Source organism: Hyperoodon ampullatus (assembly GCF_949752795.1).
Source record: "Hyperoodon ampullatus genome assembly, chromosome: 2".
Lineage (NCBI taxonomy): Eukaryota > Metazoa > Chordata > Mammalia > Artiodactyla > Ziphiidae > Hyperoodon > Hyperoodon ampullatus.
The window spans coordinates 151,884,812-151,908,219 of record NC_136915.1 but is presented as its reverse complement, the minus strand read 5'-3'; the positions used below and the strand labels follow the sequence as shown (position 1 = coordinate 151,908,219).

Genomic DNA, 23,408 nt, shown 5'->3' with positions numbered 1-23,408 from the left:
ACAGTGGGGACGCTGTAGGGCGCCTGGAGCCCAGGCTGACTCTCTTCAAGTGTGTCGAGAGGTACGGTAGGCTCCCCCTCCGCCTCACCTCACTTCTGCTTCTGGGTTTTTATCTCCCCAAGAGGCTGTGGTGAACTTCCGTCCTAGCGAGAGAAGTAACCACTTTGTCAGCCTAACCCCCTGGCACAGCCTATTTATCCTCTGATGCCCTTTGTGACCTATCAGTGTCACAAAGCCCTTTGTGACCTATCACTGTCACAAAGCCCTTTGCCTCATCCCCCAGCTGCCCCCTCAGGGCAGGGCCCCCATCCTCTCTCAAACACCCCATTGCCCCCGCGGAGGACAGGCCCATCCTGCCAGGGACTCAGGTGCGTTACCAAAATAAAAAATGTCTTCAAGTGGGAAAGTTTTGTGTGGGTCCTTTTTCTTTTCCTCCCCCAAATTCAGCTACTGGATGAAATCTATAGGAATGTAAGATGATGGGATCAATTTGAACCATTTAAGCTCATGGTTTAATTGTATCGAATAAGGCAGAGTTGGCAGTGGCGGTCCTTAGTCTGTCCTTTCATAAAATCTCAGTAAACGTGGACGATGGTGAGTGCCAATTCCCCTGTGAAGCCTTCCCTAACCCAGAACTCCTTCCCATGCCCCAGACCCCCTCCTCTGAATAGATCCAGTCCCCAAACACACGCCTCTCATTGTCTTTGTCACTCAGAGTTGTGATCATTACTCGTGCTGTCCTGTCTCCTCCACCATCTGTGTACCTCTGTGCGGGACCGGGGTGGCACACTGTCTGAAAGTTGTTGCACCGAGGTAGCTCCCTCTCTGCACCATCACCTGCCACCTTGAGCAAGTCCTTTAAATGCTCTGAACTTCCGTTTGCTTATCTGCAAAATGGAAAGACGTGAGAATCGGAAGGGGGCACACACATTCAAGAACTTTATAAACAGCTAAGGGCTGTGCACGTGTTTTTTTTTTTTTCTGTAAATTTATTTTATTATTTATTTTTGGCTTCTCTTGTTGGGGAGCACGGGCTCTAGGCGTGCGGGCCTCGGTAGTTGTGGCGCACGGGTTTAGTTGCTCCGTGGCATGTGGGATCTTCCTGGACCAGGGCTCGAACCCGGGTCCCCCGTGTCGGCAGGCGGATTCTTAACCACTGCGCCACCAGCGAAGTCCCTATGCACGTGTTTTTAATGCATTTTCTTCCTTCAGACTAGTGTTTCCCTGCACTTGCCTGTGTGGAAGTCATAAGATCAAAGGAGTGTGATGTGATCTTTTTGTAACTTCTCCTCCTTGGGTCCAAGGAAAAGCTGGTGGAGAGTAAAGCATTAATTGCGGCTCCCTGCAGCTCCTAGTCTTCTCGGAAACTCTGGGTTAATTCTGGGGTCAGGAACCTTGTTTGGCCAGGGGAAACAGTGCACATGTGTAGGTGTTGGGCTGGCTCCCTTTCTCATCAGTGCTCCCCACCAAGTGCCCACCATTCCGTCCACCAACAGAAGAGACCTCTCCCCAGCCTCCCGTGATGAGGTCTGTGGAAGTCACAAACGGTAGGTCCAATCAACAAGGATGCTCTGACCTAACAAATACTCTCCCTCGTGTGAGGTTTAAGGATTTGGTTTTGGAGCCCCAGAAGAAAAAAGTGCCTGCAGGTTTGGTGTGGAGAAACCCTTCTGAGCAGGGCATTCAAAAGTTGAATTAGTGGCTGGAGGAGGACTGGACGCTGGACGTTCCAGGAGTGAACGCTGGAATTCCAGGTGGGAGCCTGTTTCTGGCCGCAGCCCGGGTCATGCCAGAGGCTAGAGGTAGAAGCGTGGGAGCCAGACACAGCTCAAGGGTGGACTGGATGCTCTCGAGATAAGGCCAGCTAAGAGCTGTGAGCTCACTGAAGTTCGAAAACCGGCTCCCAGCCCCCACCCCTCCCTCCCCTCAATCTAGTAAAATTGATGCTCATCTCTGTAGTTTTGGAACATGATGGTAAGAATGGTGGTGCCTCGGGTTCTTGTGCTGGTCCTATCTCAGGCTTGTTTGCTTGCTTCCTTCTTAAACTACAGACAGACAGGGCTTTGCATAGAGAAGTGGGCTGGTGGATCACCGTTCTGCAAAGATCCCATTGTGCGACTGGAGCAGGTTACCTTCTCTGAGCCTCAGTGTTCTCATCTGTAAAATAGGCATATCGTTCCTTCTTTTCCTAATAACCAAACAAGTGTTCTTGTACTTTACCTTAAATAAATGTAATTTAAAGATGCCAAGCCTTTCTGACATCACTTTTGTGCATAAATAAAAGTGAAAAAAAGAGAAAGGCATTGGCAATAACTTCATCACAACTGCCATGGTGATTGTAGGACCATCCTGATTTCAGAGTTAGTAAAATGTGAAAAATACAACACCTGTGTACCTACCATCTTGCTTAAGAGACAGAACAATTCCCAGCAGCACTAACAGCCTTGTGTCCACCTCCTTGACCTAGCCTTTCCACCCTAGAGAAAACTGTCCTCAATTTTGTGTTTACTCTTCCCTCATTTTTAGCTACCGTTGTTTTAAACATGTACCCTATGCAATCTGTTGTTTGAGCTTGTTTCAGAATGGTTCCATGAGTGGAACTGTATCCCATTCTTTTGATGTTTTTAAAAATCATGAGAAGTTGATCTATGCTAATGTGTGTAGCTCATTTATTTTTCACTATTGAATATTCCAATCTCATCCTATCCTGCTGTATGAATTCTGCGGATGGAAATTTGGGCTGTTTCCCGTGTTTTGCTGTTAAGTTATTTTTGCTCTAAACATTCTCAGAGTTGTTTCTTAGAACATGTGTGTTTCTCCAGGGTATATACCTGGGCAGGGAACGGCTAAGTCTAGATGAGAGTGCTTGCTGTTCTGATTGCTAGCTAATACTGCCGCCCTTATTTCTGTCCACTGAATAGCCCGAGGGGACATGAGTCCTGTTCTGGCTCTGTTCACAGACCTTCAGGGGGATTAAGCGTTTATAAAAAGAATAGGGGGGGATTCCCTGGTGGCGCAGTGGTTGAGAGTCCACCTGCGGATGCAGGGAACATGAGTTCGTGCCCCGGTCCTGGAAGATCCCACATGCCGCGGAGCAGCTGGGCCCGTGAGCCATGGCCGCTGGGCCTGCTCGTCCGGAGCCTGTGCTCCGCGACGGGAGAGGCCACAACAGTGAGTGGCCCGCGTACCGCAAAAAACAAAACAAAACAAAAACAAAACAGAAAGAATAGGGGGATAGTGAGGGAGAGCTTCCCAGACCATAGTCTGACTTTGAGCCATGGCCCTGAGGGGCAAAGCCAGAAAGGAGTGGAAGCCAGATGGAAGCCAACTGCTGTTGGCGCTGAGCATGAGTGTGAGGTGGGGCTGCCCTTGCCTGGACACTGAGTTTCAAGACTGTGGCACAGCTGACATCACAGAATCCACTGTGAGGCTACGGCTGTGCTTCGGGACCTAGAAATTCAGACAAAACACTGCGTGCATTCTCAGACTGTATGTTTTTTTATTTAAATTGCAGTAAGGAAGCTGAAATGGGCTCTCCAGGGGTATTTCCCAGAGCCCTGGTCCCCTTTGCAGCTCCCAGCTCCTATTGATGGGCTTCAACGGTCACTGGCTCCATGGTCTCAGATGTGACACCAGTGATTTCCAGCCCCTGGCCACTCTCTGCTGTCTCTGTGATGGCCTCCATTCGGGTCCCTTCCACTGGCTTCGCCAGGATGCTCCCATGTTTATTTCGTGATGAGGCCACTGTCTTTTTTGTAAGTCTGGCTCTCATATTCCTGAAGCAAGAGCTGATCCTGCTGAGTATGTTGGTGGTGGGACCCGAACGCGCTGGAGATAAGCTCCTGCCCGATCTGTGCGAGGTCTTGGACTCGCTGGTGATGGGAGCACGGCTGATGCCTTTGGGAGCAGTGCCCTGCTCGCTGCCCCCCGGGCTGCCGTGGCCTTTGGCCTTTTGGTCATCTCTAGTGGCTCTGCGGCCGCCTGAGCCCGGGCCAGCTGCTTTGGGGATTGTCTTGCTCCCTGCTGCCTTGTGGTGGCTTTCCACGGAACTGCAGAGCGAGGGGCTCGTAAGAGCTCTGTCCTCTCCCCAGTGCTCCCTCCTCTCTCTTCTTCCCTTGTGGGCCTGGGACACTCTCTGTGAGCTGCCATCCTGTTCGCTCACTTTGCCTTCCTGTGGCAAGCTTGAGACGAGGGTCCCGTCATCGTCCTTGTCGGCTCTTCCTTTGACAGTCTTGCTGGTAGGTTCTGCTCCGACCACAGTCATGCCGGCCCCTGGGGAGAGGCTGGTGGACGTGCTGGAAGCATACTGTGGATTGTTCTCAGCACCTGCCAAGGCCGTTTTCCCGCTCCTCCGGGATGTTCTGGCGGTGTCCCCAGTGGCTATGTTGGTTTTGCTTCCTCCAGGCCCGTCGCTGGCTGTGGCTGCTATGGCCGTGCTCTGCTCTTCAGCGGCAGGAGACTTGATCACTGCCGAGCTCAAAGCACCCGCTGCGGTGCCTCCTGTCACCACTGCTGTCTCCACCTTTGTCGTTGCCCGCGATGCGGACGCTTTGTCAAGCCCTGTAGTAGGTTTTGCTTTCGCAGTGGCCACATCGGGCGTGGTATCGGGCTTGTGGGAGTCCAGTTGGATCCCTTCGCCCCCCGCAAAAGCTGCAGACGTGGCCCCGGCCACCTCAGGGCACGTGTGGAGGCTGCTGACGCTCACCTGGTCCTGACGCCCCTTTCCTTGGAAATCCTCCACGGCCGGGCTCCTCCCGTCCTCCTCCTCCTCGAACACAGGCACGCAGGTCAGGTCCCAGACGGGAACGGCATAGGTGTTGCTTTCACTGTCCACTGGTGGTCGCAGGAGGTCAATCAGCTGTTCCCACTCGGCGAAGAGGTCTTCCCGCGCGTCCAGAGGGGGACACAGCTGCAGGTAGAAGCAGCGGCCAGTGGCAAGCTTCACGCGCAGCTGTTGTTTCTCACGATTGTGAGTGGAGATCCTCACGAACTCCAAGGGAAGGAGCCTGGTGAGCTCTAAGGTCTTTGCAGCCTTGTGGCTCTTGCCCTTGGTGGCCGGGCTGCGCTCGGCGTGCTTTTCACAGCCGGTGGCCCGTCGGGCCAGCAGCATGATGTCTGGGAGCGGGAGGACGGGGCTGGTGGATGTGATGCCCATGGTCACCATGCCGCCCCAGTTGTGCACGTCAATCGCTTCTCCCCTCTTCGTGACCTGGATGAAGTCGCTCTCGAATATTGCTGCGTACTTGAATATGTGGTATTCGCCCTTGTGCAGTTGCTGCTGCAGCTTCCCCGTGGTGGTGTTGAACAGGTCCACCCAGGTGCTGCTCCGGGCCGTGTGATACGGGAGCAGAGAGTCCCCACTCATGGCTGTCTTTGATCACGACAGGCAGCGCGGTTAAGGCGGGTCCCTGGCTCTTCCCTCCCTCGGCCTCACTGGCAGAAGAGCGAGCTGCGATGCTCCTGCGTCACACAGGCGGCCGTACGGCAGGTCTTCCAAGCCCGCCCCACAGGCCCCCACGTTTGCCTCAGGGTCTCCCAGAGGCAGGGGTGTGGGTAGGGGCACAGATGATCACAGTGGGGACGCTGTAGGGCGCCTGGAGCCCAGGCTGACTCTCTTCAAGTGTGTCGAGAGGTACGGTAGGCTCCCCCTCCGCCTCACCTCACTTCTGCTTCTGGGTTTTTATCTCCCCAAGAGGCTGTGGTGAACTTCCGTCCTAGCGAGAGAAGTAACCACTTTGTCAGCCTAACCCCCTGGCACAGCCTATTTATCCTCTGATGCCCTTTGTGACCTATCAGTGTCACAAAGCCCTTTGTGACCTATCACTGTCACAAAGCCCTTTGCCTCATCCCCCAGCTGCCCCCTCAGGGCAGGGCCCCCATCCTCTCTCAAACACCCCATTGCCCCCGCGGAGGACAGGCCCATCCTGCCAGGGACTCAGGTGCGTTACCAAAATAAAAAATGTCTTCAAGTGGGAAAGTTTTGTGTGGGTCCTTTTTCTTTTCCTCCCCCAAATTCAGCTACTGGATGAAATCTATAGGAATGTAAGATGATGGGATCAATTTGAACCATTTAAGCTCATGGTTTAATTGTATCGAATAAGGCAGAGTTGGCAGTGGCGGTCCTTAGTCTGTCCTTTCATAAAATCTCAGTAAACGTGGACGATGGTGAGTGCCAATTCCCCTGTGAAGCCTTCCCTAACCCAGAACTCCTTCCCATGCCCCAGACCCCCTCCTCTGAATAGATCCAGTCCCCAAACACACGCCTCTCATTGTCTTTGTCACTCAGAGTTGTGATCATTACTCGTGCTGTCCTGTCTCCTCCACCATCTGTGTACCTCTGTGCGGGACCGGGGTGGCACACTGTCTGAAAGTTGTTGCACCGAGGTAGCTCCCTCTCTGCACCATCACCTGCCACCTTGAGCAAGTCCTTTAAATGCTCTGAACTTCCGTTTGCTTATCTGCAAAATGGAAAGACGTGAGAATCGGAAGGGGGCACACACATTCAAGAACTTTATAAACAGCTAAGGGCTGTGCACGTGTTTTTTTTTTTTTCTGTAAATTTATTTTATTATTTATTTTTGGCTTCTCTTGTTGGGGAGCACGGGCTCTAGGCGTGCGGGCCTCGGTAGTTGTGGCGCACGGGTTTAGTTGCTCCGTGGCATGTGGGATCTTCCTGGACCAGGGCTCGAACCCGGGTCCCCCGCGTCGGCAGGCGGATTCTTAACCACTGCGCCACCAGCGAAGTCCCTATGCACGTGTTTTTAATGCATTTTCTTCCTTCAGACTAGTGTTTCCCTGCACTTGCCTGTGTGGAAGTCATAAGATCAAAGGAGTGTGATGTGATCTTTTTGTAACTTCTCCTCCTTGGGTCCAAGGAAAAGCTGGTGGAGAGTAAAGCATTAATTGCGGCTCCCTGCAGCTCCTAGTCTTCTCGGAAACTCTGGGTTAATTCTGGGGTCAGGAACCTTGTTTGGCCAGGGGAAACAGTGCACATGTGTAGGTGTTGGGCTGGCTCCCTTTCTCATCAGTGCTCCCCACCAAGTGCCCACCATTCCGTCCACCAACAGAAGAGACCTCTCCCCAGCCTCCCGTGATGAGGTCTGTGGAAGTCACAAACTGTAGGTCCAATCAACAAGGATGCTCTGACCTAACAAATACTCTCCCTCGTGTGAGGTTTAAGGATTTGGTTTTGGAGCCCCAGAAGAAAAAAGTGCCTGCAGGTTTGGTGTGGAGAAACCCTTCTGAGCAGGGCATTCAAAAGTTGAATTAGTGGCTGGAGGAGGACTGGACGCTGGACGTTCCAGGAGTGAACGCTGGAATTCCAGGTGGGAGCCTGTTTCTGGCCGCAGCCCGGGTCATGCCAGAGGCTAGAGGTAGAAGCGTGGGAGCCAGACACAGCTCAAGGGTGGACTGGATGCTCTCGAGATAAGGCCAGCTAAGAGCTGTGAGCTCACTGAAGTTCGAAAACCGGCTCCCAGCCCCCACCCCTCCCTCCCCTCAATCTAGTAAAATTGATGCTCATCTCTGTAGTTTTGGAACATGATGGTAAGAATGGTGGTGCCTCGGGTTCTTGTGCTGGTCCTATCTCAGGCTTGTTTGCTTGCTTCCTTCTTAAACTACAGACAGACAGGGCTTTGCATAGAGAAGTGGGCTGGTGGATCACTGTTCTGCAAAGATCCCATTGTGCGACTGGAGCAGGTTACCTTCTCTGAGCCTCAGTGTTCTCATCTGTAAAATAGGCATATCGTTCCTTCTTTTCCTAATAACCAAACAAGTGTTCTTGTACTTTACCTTAAATAAATGTAATTTAAAGATGCCAAGCCTTTCTGACATCACTTTTGTGCATAAATAAAAGTGAAAAAAAGAGAAAGGCATTGGCAATAACTTCATCACAACTGCCATGGTGATTGTAGGACCATCCTGATTTCAGAGTTAGTAAAATGTGAAAAATACAACACCTGTGTACCTACCATCTTGCTTAAGAGACAGAACAATTCCCAGCAGCACTAACAGCCTTGTGTCCACCTCCTTGACCTAGCCTTTCCACCCTAGAGAAAACTGTCCTCAATTTTGTGTTTACTCTTCCCTCATTTTTAGCTACCGTTGTTTTAAACATGTACCCTATGCAATCTGTTGTTTGAGCTTGTTTCAGAATGGTTCCATGAGTGGAACTGTATCCCATTCTTTTGATGTTTTTAAAAATCATGAGAAGTTGATCTATGCTAATGTGTGTAGCTCATTTATTTTTCACTATTGAATATTCCAATCTCATCCTATCCTGCTGTATGAATTCTGCGGATGGAAATTTGGGCTGTTTCCCGTGTTTTGCTGTTAAGTTATTTTTGCTCTAAACATTCTCAGAGTTGTTTCTTAGAACATGTGTGTTTCTCCAGGGTATATACCTGGGCAGGGAACGGCTAAGTCTAGATGAGAGTGCTTGCTGTTCTGATTGCTAGCTAATACTGCCGCCCTTATTTCTGTCCACTGAATAGCCCGAGGGGACATGAGTCCTGTTCTGGCTCTGTTCACAGACCTTCAGGGGGATTAAGCGTTTATAAAAAGAATAGGGGGGGATTCCCTGGTGGCGCAGTGGTTGAGAGTCCACCTGCGGATGCAGGGAACATGAGTTCGTGCCCCGGTCCTGGAAGATCCCACATGCCGCGGAGCAGCTGGGCCCGTGAGCCATGGCCGCTGGGCCTGCTCGTCCGGAGCCTGTGCTCCGCGACGGGAGAGGCCACAACAGTGAGTGGCCCGCGTACCGCAAAAAACAAAACAAAACAAAAACAAAACAGAAAGAATAGGGGGATAGTGAGGGAGAGCTTCCCAGACCATAGTCTGACTTTGAGCCATGGCCCTGAGGGGCAAAGCCAGAAAGGAGTGGAAGCCAGATGGAAGCCAACTGCTGTTGGCGCTGAGCATGAGTGTGAGGTGGGGCTGCCCTTGCCTGGACACTGAGTTTCAAGACTGTGGCACAGCTGACATCACAGAATCCACTGTGAGGCTACGGCTGTGCTTCGGGACCTAGAAATTCAGACAAAACACTGCGTGCATTCTCAGACTGTATGTTTTTTTATTTAAATTGCAGTAAGGAAGCTGAAATGGGCTCTCCAGGGGTATTTCCCAGAGCCCTGGTCCCCTTTGCAGCTCCCAGCTCCTATTGATGGGCTTCAACGGTCACTGGCTCCATGGTCTCAGATGTGACACCAGTGATTTCCAGCCCCTGGCCACTCTCTGCTGTCTCTGTGATGGCCTCCATTCGGGTCCCTTCCACTGGCTTCGCCAGGATGCTCCCATGTTTATTTCGTGATGAGGCCACTGTCTTTTTTGTAAGTCTGGCTCTCATATTCCTGAAGCAAGAGCTGATCCTGCTGAGTATGTTGGTGGTGGGACCCGAACGCGCTGGAGATAAGCTCCTGCCCGATCTGTGCGAGGTCTTGGACTCGCTGGTGATGGGAGCACGGCTGATGCCTTTGGGAGCAGTGCCCTGCTCGCTGCCCCCCGGGCTGCCGTGGCCTTTGGCCTTTTGGTCATCTCTAGTGGCTCTGCGGCCGCCTGAGCCCGGGCCAGCTGCTTTGGGGATTGTCTTGCTCCCTGCTGCCTTGTGGTGGCTTTCCACGGAACTGCAGAGCGAGGGGCTCGTAAGAGCTCTGTCCTCTCCCCAGTGCTCCCTCCTCTCTCTTCTTCCCTTGTGGGCCTGGGACACTCTCTGTGAGCTGCCATCCTGTTCGCTCACTTTGCCTTCCTGTGGCAAGCTTGAGACGAGGGTCCCGTCATCGTCCTTGTCGGCTCTTCCTTTGACAGTCTTGCTGGTAGGTTCTGCTCCGACCACAGTCATGCCGGCCCCTGGGGAGAGGCTGGTGGACGTGCTGGAAGCATACTGTGGATTGTTCTCAGCACCTGCCAAGGCCGTTTTCCCGCTCCTCCGGGATGTTCTGGCGGTGTCCCCAGTGGCTATGTTGGTTTTGCTTCCTCCAGGCCCGTCGCTGGCTGTGGCTGCTATGGCCGTGCTCTGCTCTTCAGCGGCAGGAGACTTGATCACTGCCGAGCTCAAAGCACCCGCTGCGGTGCCTCCTGTCACCACTGCTGTCTCCACCTTTGTCGTTGCCCGCGATGCGGACGCTTTGTCAAGCCCTGTAGTAGGTTTTGCTTTCGCAGTGGCCACATCGGGCGTGGTATCGGGCTTGTGGGAGTCCAGTTGGATCCCTTCGCCCCCCGCAAAAGCTGCAGACGTGGCCCCGGCCACCTCAGGGCACGTGTGGAGGCTGCTGACGCTCACCTGGTCCTGACGCCCCTTTCCTTGGAAATCCTCCACGGCCGGGCTCCTCCCGTCCTCCTCCTCCTCGAACACAGGCACGCAGGTCAGGTCCCAGACGGGAACGGCATAGGTGTTGCTTTCACTGTCCACTGGTGGTCGCAGGAGGTCAATCAGCTGTTCCCACTCGGCGAAGAGGTCTTCCCGCGCGTCCAGAGGGGGACACAGCTGCAGGTAGAAGCAGCGGCCAGTGGCAAGCTTCACGCGCAGCTGTTGTTTCTCACGATTGTGAGTGGAGATCCTCACGAACTCCAAGGGAAGGAGCCTGGTGAGCTCTAAGGTCTTTGCAGCCTTGTGGCTCTTGCCCTTGGTGGCCGGGCTGCGCTCGGCGTGCTTTTCACAGCCGGTGGCCCGTCGGGCCAGCAGCATGATGTCTGGGAGCGGGAGGACGGGGCTGGTGGATGTGATGCCCATGGTCACCATGCCGCCCCAGTTGTGCACGTCAATCGCTTCTCCCCTCTTCGTGACCTGGATGAAGTCGCTCTCGAATATTGCTGCGTACTTGAATATGTGGTATTCGCCCTTGTGCAGTTGCTGCTGCAGCTTCCCCGTGGTGGTGTTGAACAGGTCCACCCAGGTGCTGCTCCGGGCCGTGTGATACGGGAGCAGAGAGTCCCCACTCATGGCTGTCTTTGATCACGACAGGCAGCGCGGTTAAGGCGGGTCCCTGGCTCTTCCCTCCCTCGGCCTCACTGGCAGAAGAGCGAGCTGCGATGCTCCTGCGTCACACAGGCGGCCGTACGGCAGGTCTTCCAAGCCCGCCCCACAGGCCCCCACGTTTGCCTCAGGGTCTCCCAGAGGCAGGGGTGTGGGTAGGGGCACAGATGATCACAGTGGGGACGCTGTAGGGCGCCTGGAGCCCAGGCTGACTCTCTTCAAGTGTGTCGAGAGGTACGGTAGGCTCCCCCTCCGCCTCACCTCACTTCTGCTTCTGGGTTTTTATCTCCCCAAGAGGCTGTGGTGAACTTCCGTCCTAGCGAGAGAAGTAACCACTTTGTCAGCCTAACCCCCTGGCACAGCCTATTTATCCTCTGATGCCCTTTGTGACCTATCAGTGTCACAAAGCCCTTTGTGACCTATCACTGTCACAAAGCCCTTTGCCTCATCCCCCAGCTGCCCCCTCAGGGCAGGGCCCCCATCCTCTCTCAAACACCCCATTGCCCCCGCGGAGGACAGGCCCATCCTGCCAGGGACTCAGGTGCGTTACCAAAATAAAAAATGTCTTCAAGTGGGAAAGTTTTGTGTGGGTCCTTTTTCTTTTCCTCCCCCAAATTCAGCTACTGGATGAAATCTATAGGAATGTAAGATGATGGGATCAATTTGAACCATTTAAGCTCATGGTTTAATTGTATCGAATAAGGCAGAGTTGGCAGTGGCGGTCCTTAGTCTGTCCTTTCATAAAATCTCAGTAAACGTGGACGATGGTGAGTGCCAATTCCCCTGTGAAGCCTTCCCTAACCCAGAACTCCTACCCATGCCCCAGACCCCCTCCTCTGAATAGATCCAGTCCCCAAACACACGCTTCTCATTGTATTTGTCACTCAGAGTTGTGATCATTACTCGTGCTGTCCTGTCTCTTCCACCATCTGTGTACCTCTGTGCGGGACCGGGGTGGCACACTGTCTGAAAGTTGTTGCACCGAGGTAGCTCCCTCTCTGCACCATCACCTGCCACCTTGAGCAAGTCCTTTAAATGCTCTGAACTTCCATTTGCTTATCTGCAAAATGGAAAGACGTGAGAATCGGAAGGGGGCACACACATTCAAGAACTTTATAAACAGCTAAGGGCTGTGCATGTGTTTGTTTTTTTTTTTCCCTGTAAATTTATTTTATTATTTATTTTTGGCTTCTCTTGTTGGGGAGCACGGGCTCTAGGCGTGCGGACCTCGGTAGTTGTGGCGCACGGGCTTAGTTGCTCCGTGGCATGTGGGATCTTCCTGGACCAGGGCTCGAACCCGGGTCCCCCGTGTCGGCAGGTGGATTCTTAACCACTGCGCCACCAGCGAAGTCCCTATGCACGTGTTTTTAATGCATTTTCTTCCTTCAGACTAGTGTTTCCCTGCACTTGCCTGTGTGGAAATCATAAGATCAAAGGAGTGTGATGTGATCTTTTTGTAACTTCTCCTCCTTGGGTCCAAGGAAAAGCTGGTGGAGAGTAAAGCATTAATTGCGGCTCCCTGCAGCTCCTAGTCTTCTCGGAAACTCTGGGTTAATTCTGGGGTCAGGAACCTTGTTTGGCCAGGGGAAACAGTGCACATGTGTAGGTGTTGGGCTGGCTCCCTTTCTCATCAGTGCTCCCCACCAAGTGCCCACCATTGCGTCCACCAACAGAAGAGACCTCTCCCCAGCCTCCCGTGATGAGGTCTGTGGAAGTCACAAACGGTAGGTACAATCAACAAGGATGCTCTGACCTAAGAAATACTCTCCCTCATGTGAGGTTTAAGGATTTGGTTTTGGAGCCCCAGAAGAAAAAAGTGCCTGCAGGTTTGGTGTGGAGAAACCCTTCTGATCAGGGCATTCAAAAGTTGAATTAGTGGCTGGAGGAGGACTGGACGCTGGACGTTCCAGGAGTGAACGCTGGAATTCCAGGTGGGAGCCTGTTTCTGGCCGCAGCCCGGGTCATGCCAGAGGCTAGAGGTAGAAGCGTGGGAGCCAGACACAGCTCAAGGGTGGACTGGATGCTCTCGAGATAAGGCCAGCTAAGAGCTGTGAGCTCACTGAAGTTCGAAAACCGGCTCCCAGCCCCCACCCCTCCCTCCCCTCAATCTAGTAAAATTGATGCTCATCTCTGTAGTTTTGGAACATGATGGTAAGAATGGTGGTGCCTCGGGTTCTTGTGCTGGTCCTATCTCAGGCTTGTTTGCTTGCTTCCTTCTTAAACTACAGACAGACAGGGCTTTGCATAGAGAAGTGGGCTGGTGGATCACTGTTCTGCAAAGATCCCATTGTGCGACTGGAGCAGGTTACCTTCTCTGAGCCTCAGTGTTCTCATCTGTAAAATAGGCATATCGTTCCTTCTTTTCCTAATAACCAAACAAGTGTTCTTGTACTTTACCTTAAATAAATGTAATTTAAAGATGCCAAGCCTTTCTGACATCACTTTTGTGCATAAATAAAAGTGAAAAAAGAGAAAGGCATTGGCAATAACTTCATCACAACTGCCACGGTGATTGTAGGACCATCCTGATTTCAGAGTTAGTAAAATGTGAAAAATACAACACCTGTGTACCTACCATCTTGCTTAAGAGACAGAACAATTCCCAGCAGCACTAACAGCCTTGTGTCCACCTCCTTGACCTAGCCTTTCCACCCTAGAGAAAACTGTCCTCAATTTTGTGTTTACTCTTCCCTCATTTTTAGCTACCGTTGTTTTAAACATGTACCCTATGCAATCTGTTGTTTGAGCTTGTTTCAGAATGGTTCCATGAGTGGAACTGTATCCCATTCTTTTGATGTTTTTAAAAATCATGAGAAGTTGGTCTATGCTAATGTGTGTAGCTCATTTATTTTTCACTATTGAATATTCCAATCTCATCCTATCCTGCTGTATGAATTCTGCGGATGGAAATTTGGGCTGTTTCCCGTGTTTTGCTGTTAAGTTATTTTTGCTCTAAACATTCTCAGAGTTGTTTCTTAGAACATGTGTGTTTCTCCAGGGTATATACCTGGGCAGGGAACGGCTAAGTCTAGATGAGAGTGCTTGCTGTTCTGATTGCTAGCTAATACTGCCGCCCTTATTTCTGTCCACTGAATAGCCCGAGGGGACATGAGTCCTGTTCTGGCTCTGTTTACAGACCTTCAGGGGGACTAAGCGTTTATAAAAAGAATAGGGGGGGATTCCCTGGTGGCGCAGTGGTTGAGAGTCCACCTGCGGATGCAGGGAACATGAGTTCGTGCCCCGGTCCTGGAAGATCCCACATGCCGCGGAGCGGCTGGGCCCGTGAGCCATGGCCGCTGGGCCTGCTCGTCCGGAGCCTGTGCTCCGCGACGGGAGAGGCCACAACAGTGAGTGGCCCGCGTACCGCAAAAAACAAAACAAAACAAAAACAAAACAGAAAGAATTGGGGGATAGTGAGGGAGAGCTTCCCAGACCATACTCTGACTTTGAGCCATGGCCCTGAGGGGCAAAGCCAGAAAGGAGTGGAAGCCAGGTGGAAGCCAACTGCTGTTGGCACTGAGCATGCGTGTGAGGTGGGGCTGCCCTTGCCTGGACACTGAGTTTCAAGACTGTGGCACAGCTGACATCACAGAATCCACTGTGAGGCTACGGCTGTGCTTCGGGACCTAGAAATTCAGACAAAACACTGCGTGCATTCTCAGACTGTATGTTTTTTTTATTTAAATTGCAGTAAGGAAGCTGAAATGGGCTCTCCAGGGGTATTTCCCAGAGCCCTGGTCCCCTTTGCAGCTCCCAGCTCTAGGTCCTATTGATGGGCTTCAACGGTCACTGGCTCCATGGTCTCAGATGTGACACCAGTGATTTCCAGCCCCTGGCCACTCTCTGCTGTCTCTGTGATGGCCTCCATTCGGGTCCCTTCCACTGGCTTCGCCAGGATGCTCCCATGTTTATTTCGTGATGAGGCCACTGTCTTTTTTGTAAGTCTGGCTCTCATATTCCTGAAGCAAGAGCTGATCCTGCTGAGTATGTTGGTGGTGGGACCCGAACGCGCTGGAGATAAGCTCCTGCCCGATCTGTGCGAGGTCTTGGACTCGCTGGTGATGGGAGCACGGCTGATGCCTTTGGGAGCAGTGCCCTGCTCGCTGCCCCGCGGGCTGCCGTGGCCTTTGGCCTTTTGGTCATCTCTAGTGGCTCTGCGGCCGCCTGAGCCTGGGCCAGCTGCTTTGGGGACTGTCTTGCTCCCCGCTGCCTTGTGGTGGCTTTCCACGGAACTGCAGAGCGAGGGGCTCGTAAGAGCTCTGTCCTCTCCCCAGTGCTCCCTCCTCTCTCTTCTTCCCTTGTGGGCCTGGGACACTCTCTGTGAGCTGCCATCCTGTTCGCTCACTTTGCCTTCCTGTGGCAAGCTTGAGACGAGGGTCCCGTCATCGTCCTTGTCGGCTCTTCCTTTGACAGTCTTGCTGGTAGGTTCTGCTCCGACCACAGTCATGCCGGCCCCTGGCGAGAGGCTGGTGGACGTGCTGGAAGCATACTGTGGATTGTTCTCAGCACCTGCCAAGGCCGTTTTCCCGCTCCTCAGGGATGTTCTGGCGGTGTCCCCAGTGGCTATGTTGGTTTTGCTTCCTCCAGGCCCGTCGCTGGCTGTGGCTGCTATGGCCGTTCTCTGCTCTTCGGCGGCAGGAGACTTGATCACTGCCGAGCTCAAAGCACCCGCTGCGGTGCCTCCTGCCACCCCTGCTGTCTCCACCTTTGTCGTTGCCCACGATGCGGACGCTTTGTCAAGCCCTGTAGTAGGTTTTGCTTTCGCAGTGGCCACATCGGGCATGGTATCGGGCTTGTGGGAGTCCAGTTGGATCCCTTCGCCCCCCGCAAAAGCTGCAGACGTGGCCCCGGCCACCTCAGGGCACGTGTGGAGGCTGCTGACGCTCACCTGGTCCTGACGCCCCTTTCCTTGGAAATCCTCCACGGCCGGGCTCCTCCCGTCCTCCTCCTCCTCGAACACAGGCACGCAGGTCATGTCCCAGACGGGAACGGCATAGGTGTTGCTTTCACTGTCCACTGGTGGTCGCAGGAGGTCAATCAGCTGTTCCCACTCGGCGAAGAGGTCTTCCCGCGCGTCCAGAGGGGGACACAGCTGCAGGTAGAAGCAGCGGCCAGTGGCAAGCTTCACGCGCAGCTGTTGTTTCTCACGATTGTGAGTGGAGATCCTCACGAACTCCAAGGGAAGGAGCCTGGTGAGCTCTAAGGTCTTTGCAGCCTTGTGGCTCTTGCCCTTGGTGGCCGGGCTGCGCTCGGCGTGCTTTTCACAGCCGGTGGCCCGTCGGGCCAGCAGCATGATGTCTGGGAGCGGGAGGACGGGGCTGGTGGATGTGATGCCCATGGTCACCATGCCGCCCCAGTTGTGCACGTCAATCGCTTCTCCCCTCTTCGTGACCTGGATGAAGTCGCTCTCGAATATTGCTGCGTACTTGAATATGTGGTATTCGCCCTTGTGCAGTTGTTGCTGCAGCTTCCCCGTGGTGGTGTTGAACAGGTCCACCCAGGTGCTGCTCCGGGCCGTGTGATACGGGAGCAGAGAGTCCCCACTCATGGCTGTCTTTGATCACGACAGGCAGCGCGGTTAAGGCGGGTCCCTGGCTCTTCCCTCCCTCGGCCTCACTGGCAGAAGAGCGAGCTGCGATGCTCCTGCGTCACACAGGCGGCCGTACGGCAGGTCTTCCAAGCCCGCCCCACAGGCCCCCACGTTTGCCTCAGGGTCTCCCAGAGGCAGGGGTGTGGGTAGGGGCACAGATGATCACAGTGGGGACGCTGTAGGGCGCCTGGAGCCCAGGCTGACTCTCTTCAAGTGTGTCGAGATGTACGGTAGGCTCCCCCTCCGCCTCACCTCACTTCTGCTTCTGGGTTTTTATCTCCCCAAGAGGCTGTGGTGAACTTCCGTCCTAGCGAGAGAAGTAACCACTTTGTCAGCCTAACCCCCTGGCACAGCCTATTTATCCTCTGATGCCCTTTGTGACCTATCAGTGTCACAAAGCCCTTTGTGACCTATCACTGTCACAAAGCCCTTTGCCTCATCCCCCAGCTGCCCCCTCAGGGCAGGGCCCCCATCCTCTCTCAAACACCCCATTGCCCCCGCGGAGGACAGGCCCATCCTGCCAGGGACTCAGGTGCGTTACCAAAATAAAAAATGTCTTCAAGTGGGAAAGTTTTGTGTGGGTCCTTTTTCTTTTCCTCCCCCAAATTCAGCTACTGGATGAAATCTATAGGAATGTAAGATGATGGGATCAATTTGAACCATTTAAGCTCATGGTTTAATTGTATCGAATAAGGCAGAGTTGGCAGTGGCGGTCCTTAGTCTGTCCTTTCATAAAATCTCAGTAAACGTGGACGATGGTGAGTGCCAATTCCCCTGTGAAGCCTTCCCTAACCCAGAACTCCTTCCCATGCCCCAGACGCCCTCCTCTGAATAGATCCAGTCCCCAAACACACGCCTCTCATTGTCTTTGTCACTCAGAGTTGTGATCATTACTCGTGCTGTCCTGTCTCCTCCACCATCTGTGTACCTCTGTGCGGGACCGGGGTGGCACACTGTCTGAAAGTTGTTGCACCGAGGTAGCTCCCTCTCTGCACCATCACCTGCCACCTTGAGCAAGTCCTTTAAATGCTCTGAACTTCCATTTGCTTATCTGCAAAATGGAAAGACGTGAGAATCGGAAGGGGGCACACACATTCAAGAACTTTATAAACAGCTAAAGGCTGTGCACGTGTTTTTTTTTTCCTGTAAATTTATTTTATTATTTATTTTTGGCTTCTCTTGTTGGGGAGCACGGGCTCTAGGCGTGCGGGCCTCGGTAGTTGTGGCGCACGGGCTTAGTTGCTCCGTGGCATGTGGGATCTTCGTGGACCAGGGCTCGAACCCGGGTCCCCCGTGTCGGCAGGCGGATTCTTAACCACTGCGCCACCAGCGAAGTCCCTATGCACGTGTTTTTAATGCATTTTCTTCCTTCAGACTAGTGTTTCCCTGCACTTGCCTGTGTGGAAATCATAAGATCAAAGGAGCGTGATGTGATCTTTTTGTAACTTCTCCTCCTTGGGTCCAAGGAAAAGCTGGTGGAGAGTAAAGCATTAATTGCGGCTCCCTGCAGCTCCTAGTCTTCTCGGAAACTCTGGGTTAATTCTGGGGTCAGGAACCTTGTTTGGCCAGGGGAAACAGTGCACATGTGTAGGTGTTGGGCTGGCTCCCTTTCTCATCAGTGCTCCCCACCAAGTGCCCACCATTCCGTCCACCAACAGAAGAGACCTCTCCCCAGCCTCCCGTGATGAGGTCTGTGGAAGTCACAAACTGTAGGTCCAATCAACAAGGATGCTCTGACCTAAGAAATACTCTCCCTCATGTGAGGTTTAAGGATTTGGTTTTGGAGCCCCAGAAGAAAAAAGTGCCTGCAGGTTTGGTGTGGAGAAACCCTTCTGAGCAGGGCATTCAAAAGTTGAATTAGTGGCTGGAGGAGGACTGGACGCTGGACGTTCCAGGAGTGAACGCTGGAATTCCAGGTGGGAGCCTGTTTCTGGCCGCAGCCCGGGTCATGCCAGAGGCTAGAGGTAGAAGCGTGGGAGCCAGACACAGCTCAAGGGTGGACTGGATGCTCTCGAGATAAGGCCAGCTAAGAGCTGTGAGCTCACTGAAGTTCGAAAACCGGCTCCCAGCCCCCACCCCTCCCTCCCCTCAATCTAGTAAAATTGATGCTCATCTCTGTAGTTTTGGAACATGATGGTAAGAATGGTGGTGCCTCGGGTTCTTGTGCTGGTCCTATCTCAGGCTTGTTTGCTTGCTTCCTTCTTAAACTACAGACAGACAGGGCTTTGCATAGAGAAGTGGGCTGGTGGATCACTGTTCTGCAAAGATCCCATTGTGCGACTGGAGCAGGTTACCTTCTCTGAGCCTCAGTGTCCTCATCTGTAAAATAGGCATATCTTTCCTTCTTTTCCTAATAACCAAACAAGTGTTCTTGTACTTTACCTTAAATAAATGTAATTTAAAGATGCCAAGCCTTTCTGACATCACTTTTGTGCATAAATAAAAGTGAAAAAAGAGAAAGGCATTGGCAATAACTTCATCACAACTGCCACGGTGATTGTAGGACCATCCTGATTTCAGAGTTAGTAAAATGTGAAAAATACAACACCTGTGTACCTACCATCTTGCTTAAGAGACAGAACAATTCCCAGCAGCACTAACAGCCTTGTGTCCACCTCCTTGACCTAGCCTTTCCACCCTAGAGAAAACTGTCCTCAATTTTGTGTTTACTCTTCTCTCATTTTTAGCTACCGTTGTTTTAAACATGTACCCTATGCAATCTGTTGTTTGAGCTTGTTTCAGAATGGTTCCATGAGTGGAACTGTATCCCATTCTTTTGATGTTTTTAAAAATCATGAGAAGTTGGTCTATGCTAATGTGTGTAGCTCATTTATTTTTCACTATTGAATATTCCAATCTCATCATATCCTGCTGTATGAATTCTGCGGATGGAAATTTGGGCTGTTTCCCGTGTTTTGCTGTTAAGTTATTTTTGCTCTAAACATTCTCAGAGTTGTTTCTTAGAACATGTGTGTTTCTCCAGGGTATATACCTGGGCAGGGAACGGCTAAGTCTAGATGAGAGTGCTTGCTGTTCTGATTGCTAGCTAATACTGCCGCCCTTATTTCTGTCCACTGAATAGCCCGAGGGGACATGAGTCCTGTTCTGGCTCTGTATACAGACCTTCAGGGGGACTAAGCGTTTATAAAAAGAATAGGGGGGGATTCCCTGGTGGCGCAGTGGTTGAGAGTCCACCTGCGGATGCAGGGAACATGAGTTCGTGCCCCGGTCCTGGAAGATCCCACGTGCCGCGGAGCGGCTGGGCCCGTGAGCCATGGCCGCTGGGCCTGCTCGTCCGGAGCCTGTGCTCCGCGACGGGAGAGGCCACAACAGTGAGTGGCCCGCGTACCACAAAAAACAAAACAAAACAAAAACAAAACAGAAAGAATAGGGGGATAGTGAAGGAGAGCTTCCCAGACCATAGTCTGACTTTGAGCCATGGCCCTGAGGGGCAAAGCCAGAAAGGAGTGGAAGCCAGATGGGAGCCAACTGCTGTTGGCACTGAGCATGCGTGTGAGGTGGGGCTGCCCTTGCCTGGACACTGGGTCTCAGACTGTGGCACAGCTGACATCACAGAATCCACTGTGAGGCTACGGCTGTGCTTCGGGACCTAGAAATTCAGACAAAACACTGCGTGCATTCTCAGACTGTATGTTTTTTTATTTAAATTGCAGTAAGGAAGCTGAAATGGGCTCTCCAGGGGTATTTCCCAGAGCCCTGGTCCCCTTTGCAGCTCCCAGCTCTAGGTCCTATTGATGGGCTTCAACGGTCACTGGCTCCATGGTCTCAGATGTGACACCAGTGATTTCCAGCCCCTGGCCACTCTCTGCTGTCTCTGTGATGGCCTCCATTCGGGTCCCTTCCACTGGCTTCGCCAGGATGCTCCCATGTTTATTTCGTGATGAGGCCACTGTCTTTTTTGTAAGTCTGGCTCTCATATTCCTGAAGCAAGAGCTGATCCTGCTGAGTATGTTGGTGGTGGGACCCGAACGCGCTGGAGATAAGCTCCTGCCCGATCTGTGCGAGGTCTTGGACTCGCTGGTGATGGGAGCACGGCTGATGCCTTTGGGAGCAGTGCCCTGCTCGCTGCCCCGCGGGCTGCCGTGGCCTTTGGCCTTTTGGTCATCTCTAGTGGCTCTGCGGCCGCCTGAGCCTGGGCCAGCTGCTTTGGGGACTGTCTTGCTCCCCGCTGCCTTGTGGTGGCTTTCCACGGAACTGCAGAGCGAGGGGCTCGTAAGAGCTCTGTCCTCTCCCCAGTGCTCCCTCCTCTCTCTTCTTCCCTTGTGGGCCTGGGACACTCTCTGTGAGCTGCCATCCTGTTCGCTCACTTTGCCTTCCTGTGGCAAGCTTGAGACGAGGGTCCCGTCATCGTCCTTGTCGGCTCTTCCTTTGACAGTCTTGCTGGTAGGTTCTGCTCCGACCACAGTCATGCCGGCCCCTGGCGAGAGGCTGGTGGACGTGCTGGAAGCATACTGTGGATTGTTCTCAGCACCTGCCAAGGCCGTTTTCCCGCTCCTCAGGGATGTTCTGGCGGTGTCCCCAGTGGCTATGTTGGTTTTGCTTCCTCCAGGCCCGTCGCTGGCTGTGGCTGCTATGGCCGTGCTCTGCTCTTCAGCGGCAGGAGACTTGATCACTGCCGAGCTCAAAGCACCCGCTGCGGTGCCTCCTGCCACCCCTGCTGTCTCCACCTTTGTCGTTGCCCGCGATGCGGACGCTTTGTCAAGCCCTGTAGTAGGTTTTGCTTTCGCAGTGGCCACATCGGGCATGGTATCGGGCTTGTGGGAGTCCAGTTGGATCCCTTCGCCCCCCGCAAAAGCTGCAGACGTGGCCCCGGCCACCTCAGGGCACGTGTGGAGGCTGCTGACGCTCACCTGGTCCTGACGCCCCTTTCCTTGGAAATCCTCCACGGCCGGGCTCCTCCCGTCCTCCTCCTCCTCGAACACAGGCACGCAGGTCATGTCCCAGACGGGAACGGCATAGGTGTTGCTTTCACTGTCCACTGGTGGTCGCAGGAGGTCAATCAGCTGTTCCCACTCGGCGAAGAGGTCTTCCCGCGCGTCCAGAGGGGGACACAGCTGCAGGTAGAAGCAGCGGCCAGTGGCAAGCTTCACGCGCAGCTGTTGTTTCTCACGATTGTGAGTGGAGATCCTCACGAACTCCAAGGGAAGGAGCCTGGTGAGCTCTAAGGTCTTTGCAGCCTTGTGGCTCTTGCCCTTGGTGGCCGGGCTGCGCTCGGCGTGCTTTTCACAGCCGGTGGCCCGTCGGGCCAGCAGCATGATGTCTGGGAGTGGGAGGACGGGGCTGGTGGATGTGATGCCCATGGTCACCATGCCGCCCCAGTTGTGCACGTCAATCGCTTCTCCCCTCTTTGTGACCTGGATGAAGTCGCTCTCGAATATTGCTGCGTACTTGAATATGTGGTATTCGCCCTTGTGCAGTTGCTGCTGCAGCTTCCCCGTGGTGGTGTTGAACAGGTCCACCCAGGTGCTGCTCCGGGCCGTGTGATACGGGAGCAGAGAGTCCCCACTCATGGCTGTCTTTGATCACGACAGGCAGCGCGGTTAAGGCGGGTCCCTGGCTCTTCCCTCCCTCGGCCTCACTGGCAGAAGAGCGAGCTGCGATGCTCCTGCGTCACACAGGCGGCCGTACGGCAGGTCTTCCAAGCCCGCCCCACAGGCCCCCACGTTTGCCTCAGGGTCTCCCAGAGGCAGGGGTGTGGGTAGGGGCACAGATGATCACAGTGGGGACGCTGTAGGGCGCCTGGAGCCCAGGCTGACTCTCTTCAAGTGTGTCGAGAGGTACGGTAGGCTCCCCCTCCGCCTCACCTCACTTCTGCTTCTGGGTTTTTATCTCCCCAAGAGGCTGTGGTGAACTTCCGTCCTAGCGAGAGAAGTAACCACTTTGTCAGCCTAACCTACCCTGGCACAGCCTATTTATCCTCTGATGCCCTTTGTGACCTATCAGTGTCACAAAGCCCTTTGTGACCTATCACGGTCACAAAGCCCTTTGCCTCATCCCCCAGCTGCCCCCTCAGGGCAGGGCCCCCATCCTCTCTCAAACACCCCATTGCCCCCGCGGAGGACAGGCCCATCCTGCCAGGGACTCAGGTGCGTTACCAAAATAAAAAATGTCTTCAAGTGGGAAAGTTTTGTGTGGGTCCTTTTTCTTTTCCTCCCCCAAATTCAGCTACTGGATGAAATCTATAGGAATGTAAGATGATGGGATCAATTTGAACCATTTAAGCTCATGGTTTAATTGTATCGAATAAGGCAGAGTTGGCAGTGGCGGTCCTTAGTCTGTCCTTTCATAAAATCTCAGTAAACGTGGACGATGGTGAGTGCCAATTCCCCTGTGAAGCCTTCCCTAACCCAGAACTCCTTCCCATGCCCCAGACCCCCTCCTCTGAATAGACCCAGTCCCCAAACACACGCCTCTCATTGTATTTGTCACTCAGAGTTGTGATCATTACTCGTGCTGTCCTGTCTCCTCCACCATCTGTGTACCTCTGTGCGGGACCGGGGTGGCACACTGTCTGAAAGTTGTTGCACCGAGGTAGCTCCCTCTCTGCACCATCACCTGCCACCTTGAGCAAGTCCTTTAAATGCTCTGAACTTCCGTTTGCTTATCTGCAAAATGGAAAGACGTGAGAATCGGAAGGGGGCACACACATTCAAGAACTTTATAAACAGCTAAGGGCTGTGCACGTGTTGTTTTTTTTTTTCCCTGTAAATTTATTTTATTATTTATTTTTGGCTTCTCTTGTTGGGGAGCACGGGCTGTAGGCGTGCGGACCTCGGTAGTTGTGGCGCACGGGCTTAGTTGCTCCGTGGCATGTGGGATCTTCCTGGA

General features: G+C 53.3%; 4 protein-coding genes across 4 annotated transcripts; all 4 read right to left on the bottom strand.

Annotated features, from left to right (window-relative positions):
* Positions 1–4,476: 4,476 nt before the first annotated feature.
* Positions 4,477–5,365, bottom strand: LOC307066270 (Golgi-associated RAB2 interactor protein 4-like; the record flags this gene model as incomplete). The annotated part of the gene is made up of 2 exons (XM_079723378.1): positions 4,477–4,488; positions 4,592–5,365. 2 exons carry the CDS (start codon positions 5,363–5,365, stop codon positions 4,477–4,479), a joined length of 786 nt encoding a protein of 261 aa, XP_079579504.1.
* Positions 5,366–9,154: 3,789 nt separating this feature from the next.
* Positions 9,155–10,936, bottom strand: LOC307066259 (Golgi-associated RAB2 interactor protein 4-like; the record flags this gene model as incomplete). The annotated part of the gene is made up of 2 exons (XM_079723366.1): positions 9,155–9,865; positions 10,190–10,936. 2 exons carry the CDS (start codon positions 10,934–10,936, stop codon positions 9,155–9,157), a joined length of 1,458 nt encoding a protein of 485 aa, XP_079579492.1.
* Positions 10,937–15,577: 4,641 nt separating this feature from the next.
* On the bottom strand, positions 15,578–16,517 carry LOC307066249 (Golgi-associated RAB2 interactor protein 4-like; the record flags this gene model as incomplete). The annotated part of the gene is made up of 2 exons (XM_079723357.1): positions 15,578–15,595; positions 15,687–16,517. The coding sequence occupies 2 exons, from the start codon at positions 16,515–16,517 to the stop codon at positions 15,578–15,580; spliced, it is 849 nt and encodes a 282-aa protein (XP_079579483.1).
* A 3,791-nt stretch (positions 16,518–20,308) lies between these two features.
* Positions 20,309–22,090, bottom strand: LOC307066239 (Golgi-associated RAB2 interactor protein 4-like; the record flags this gene model as incomplete). Its single annotated transcript, XM_079723348.1, has 2 exons — positions 20,309–21,019; positions 21,338–22,090. 2 exons carry the CDS (start codon positions 22,088–22,090, stop codon positions 20,309–20,311), a joined length of 1,464 nt encoding a protein of 487 aa, XP_079579474.1.
* Positions 22,091–23,408: the final 1,318 nt, after the last annotated feature.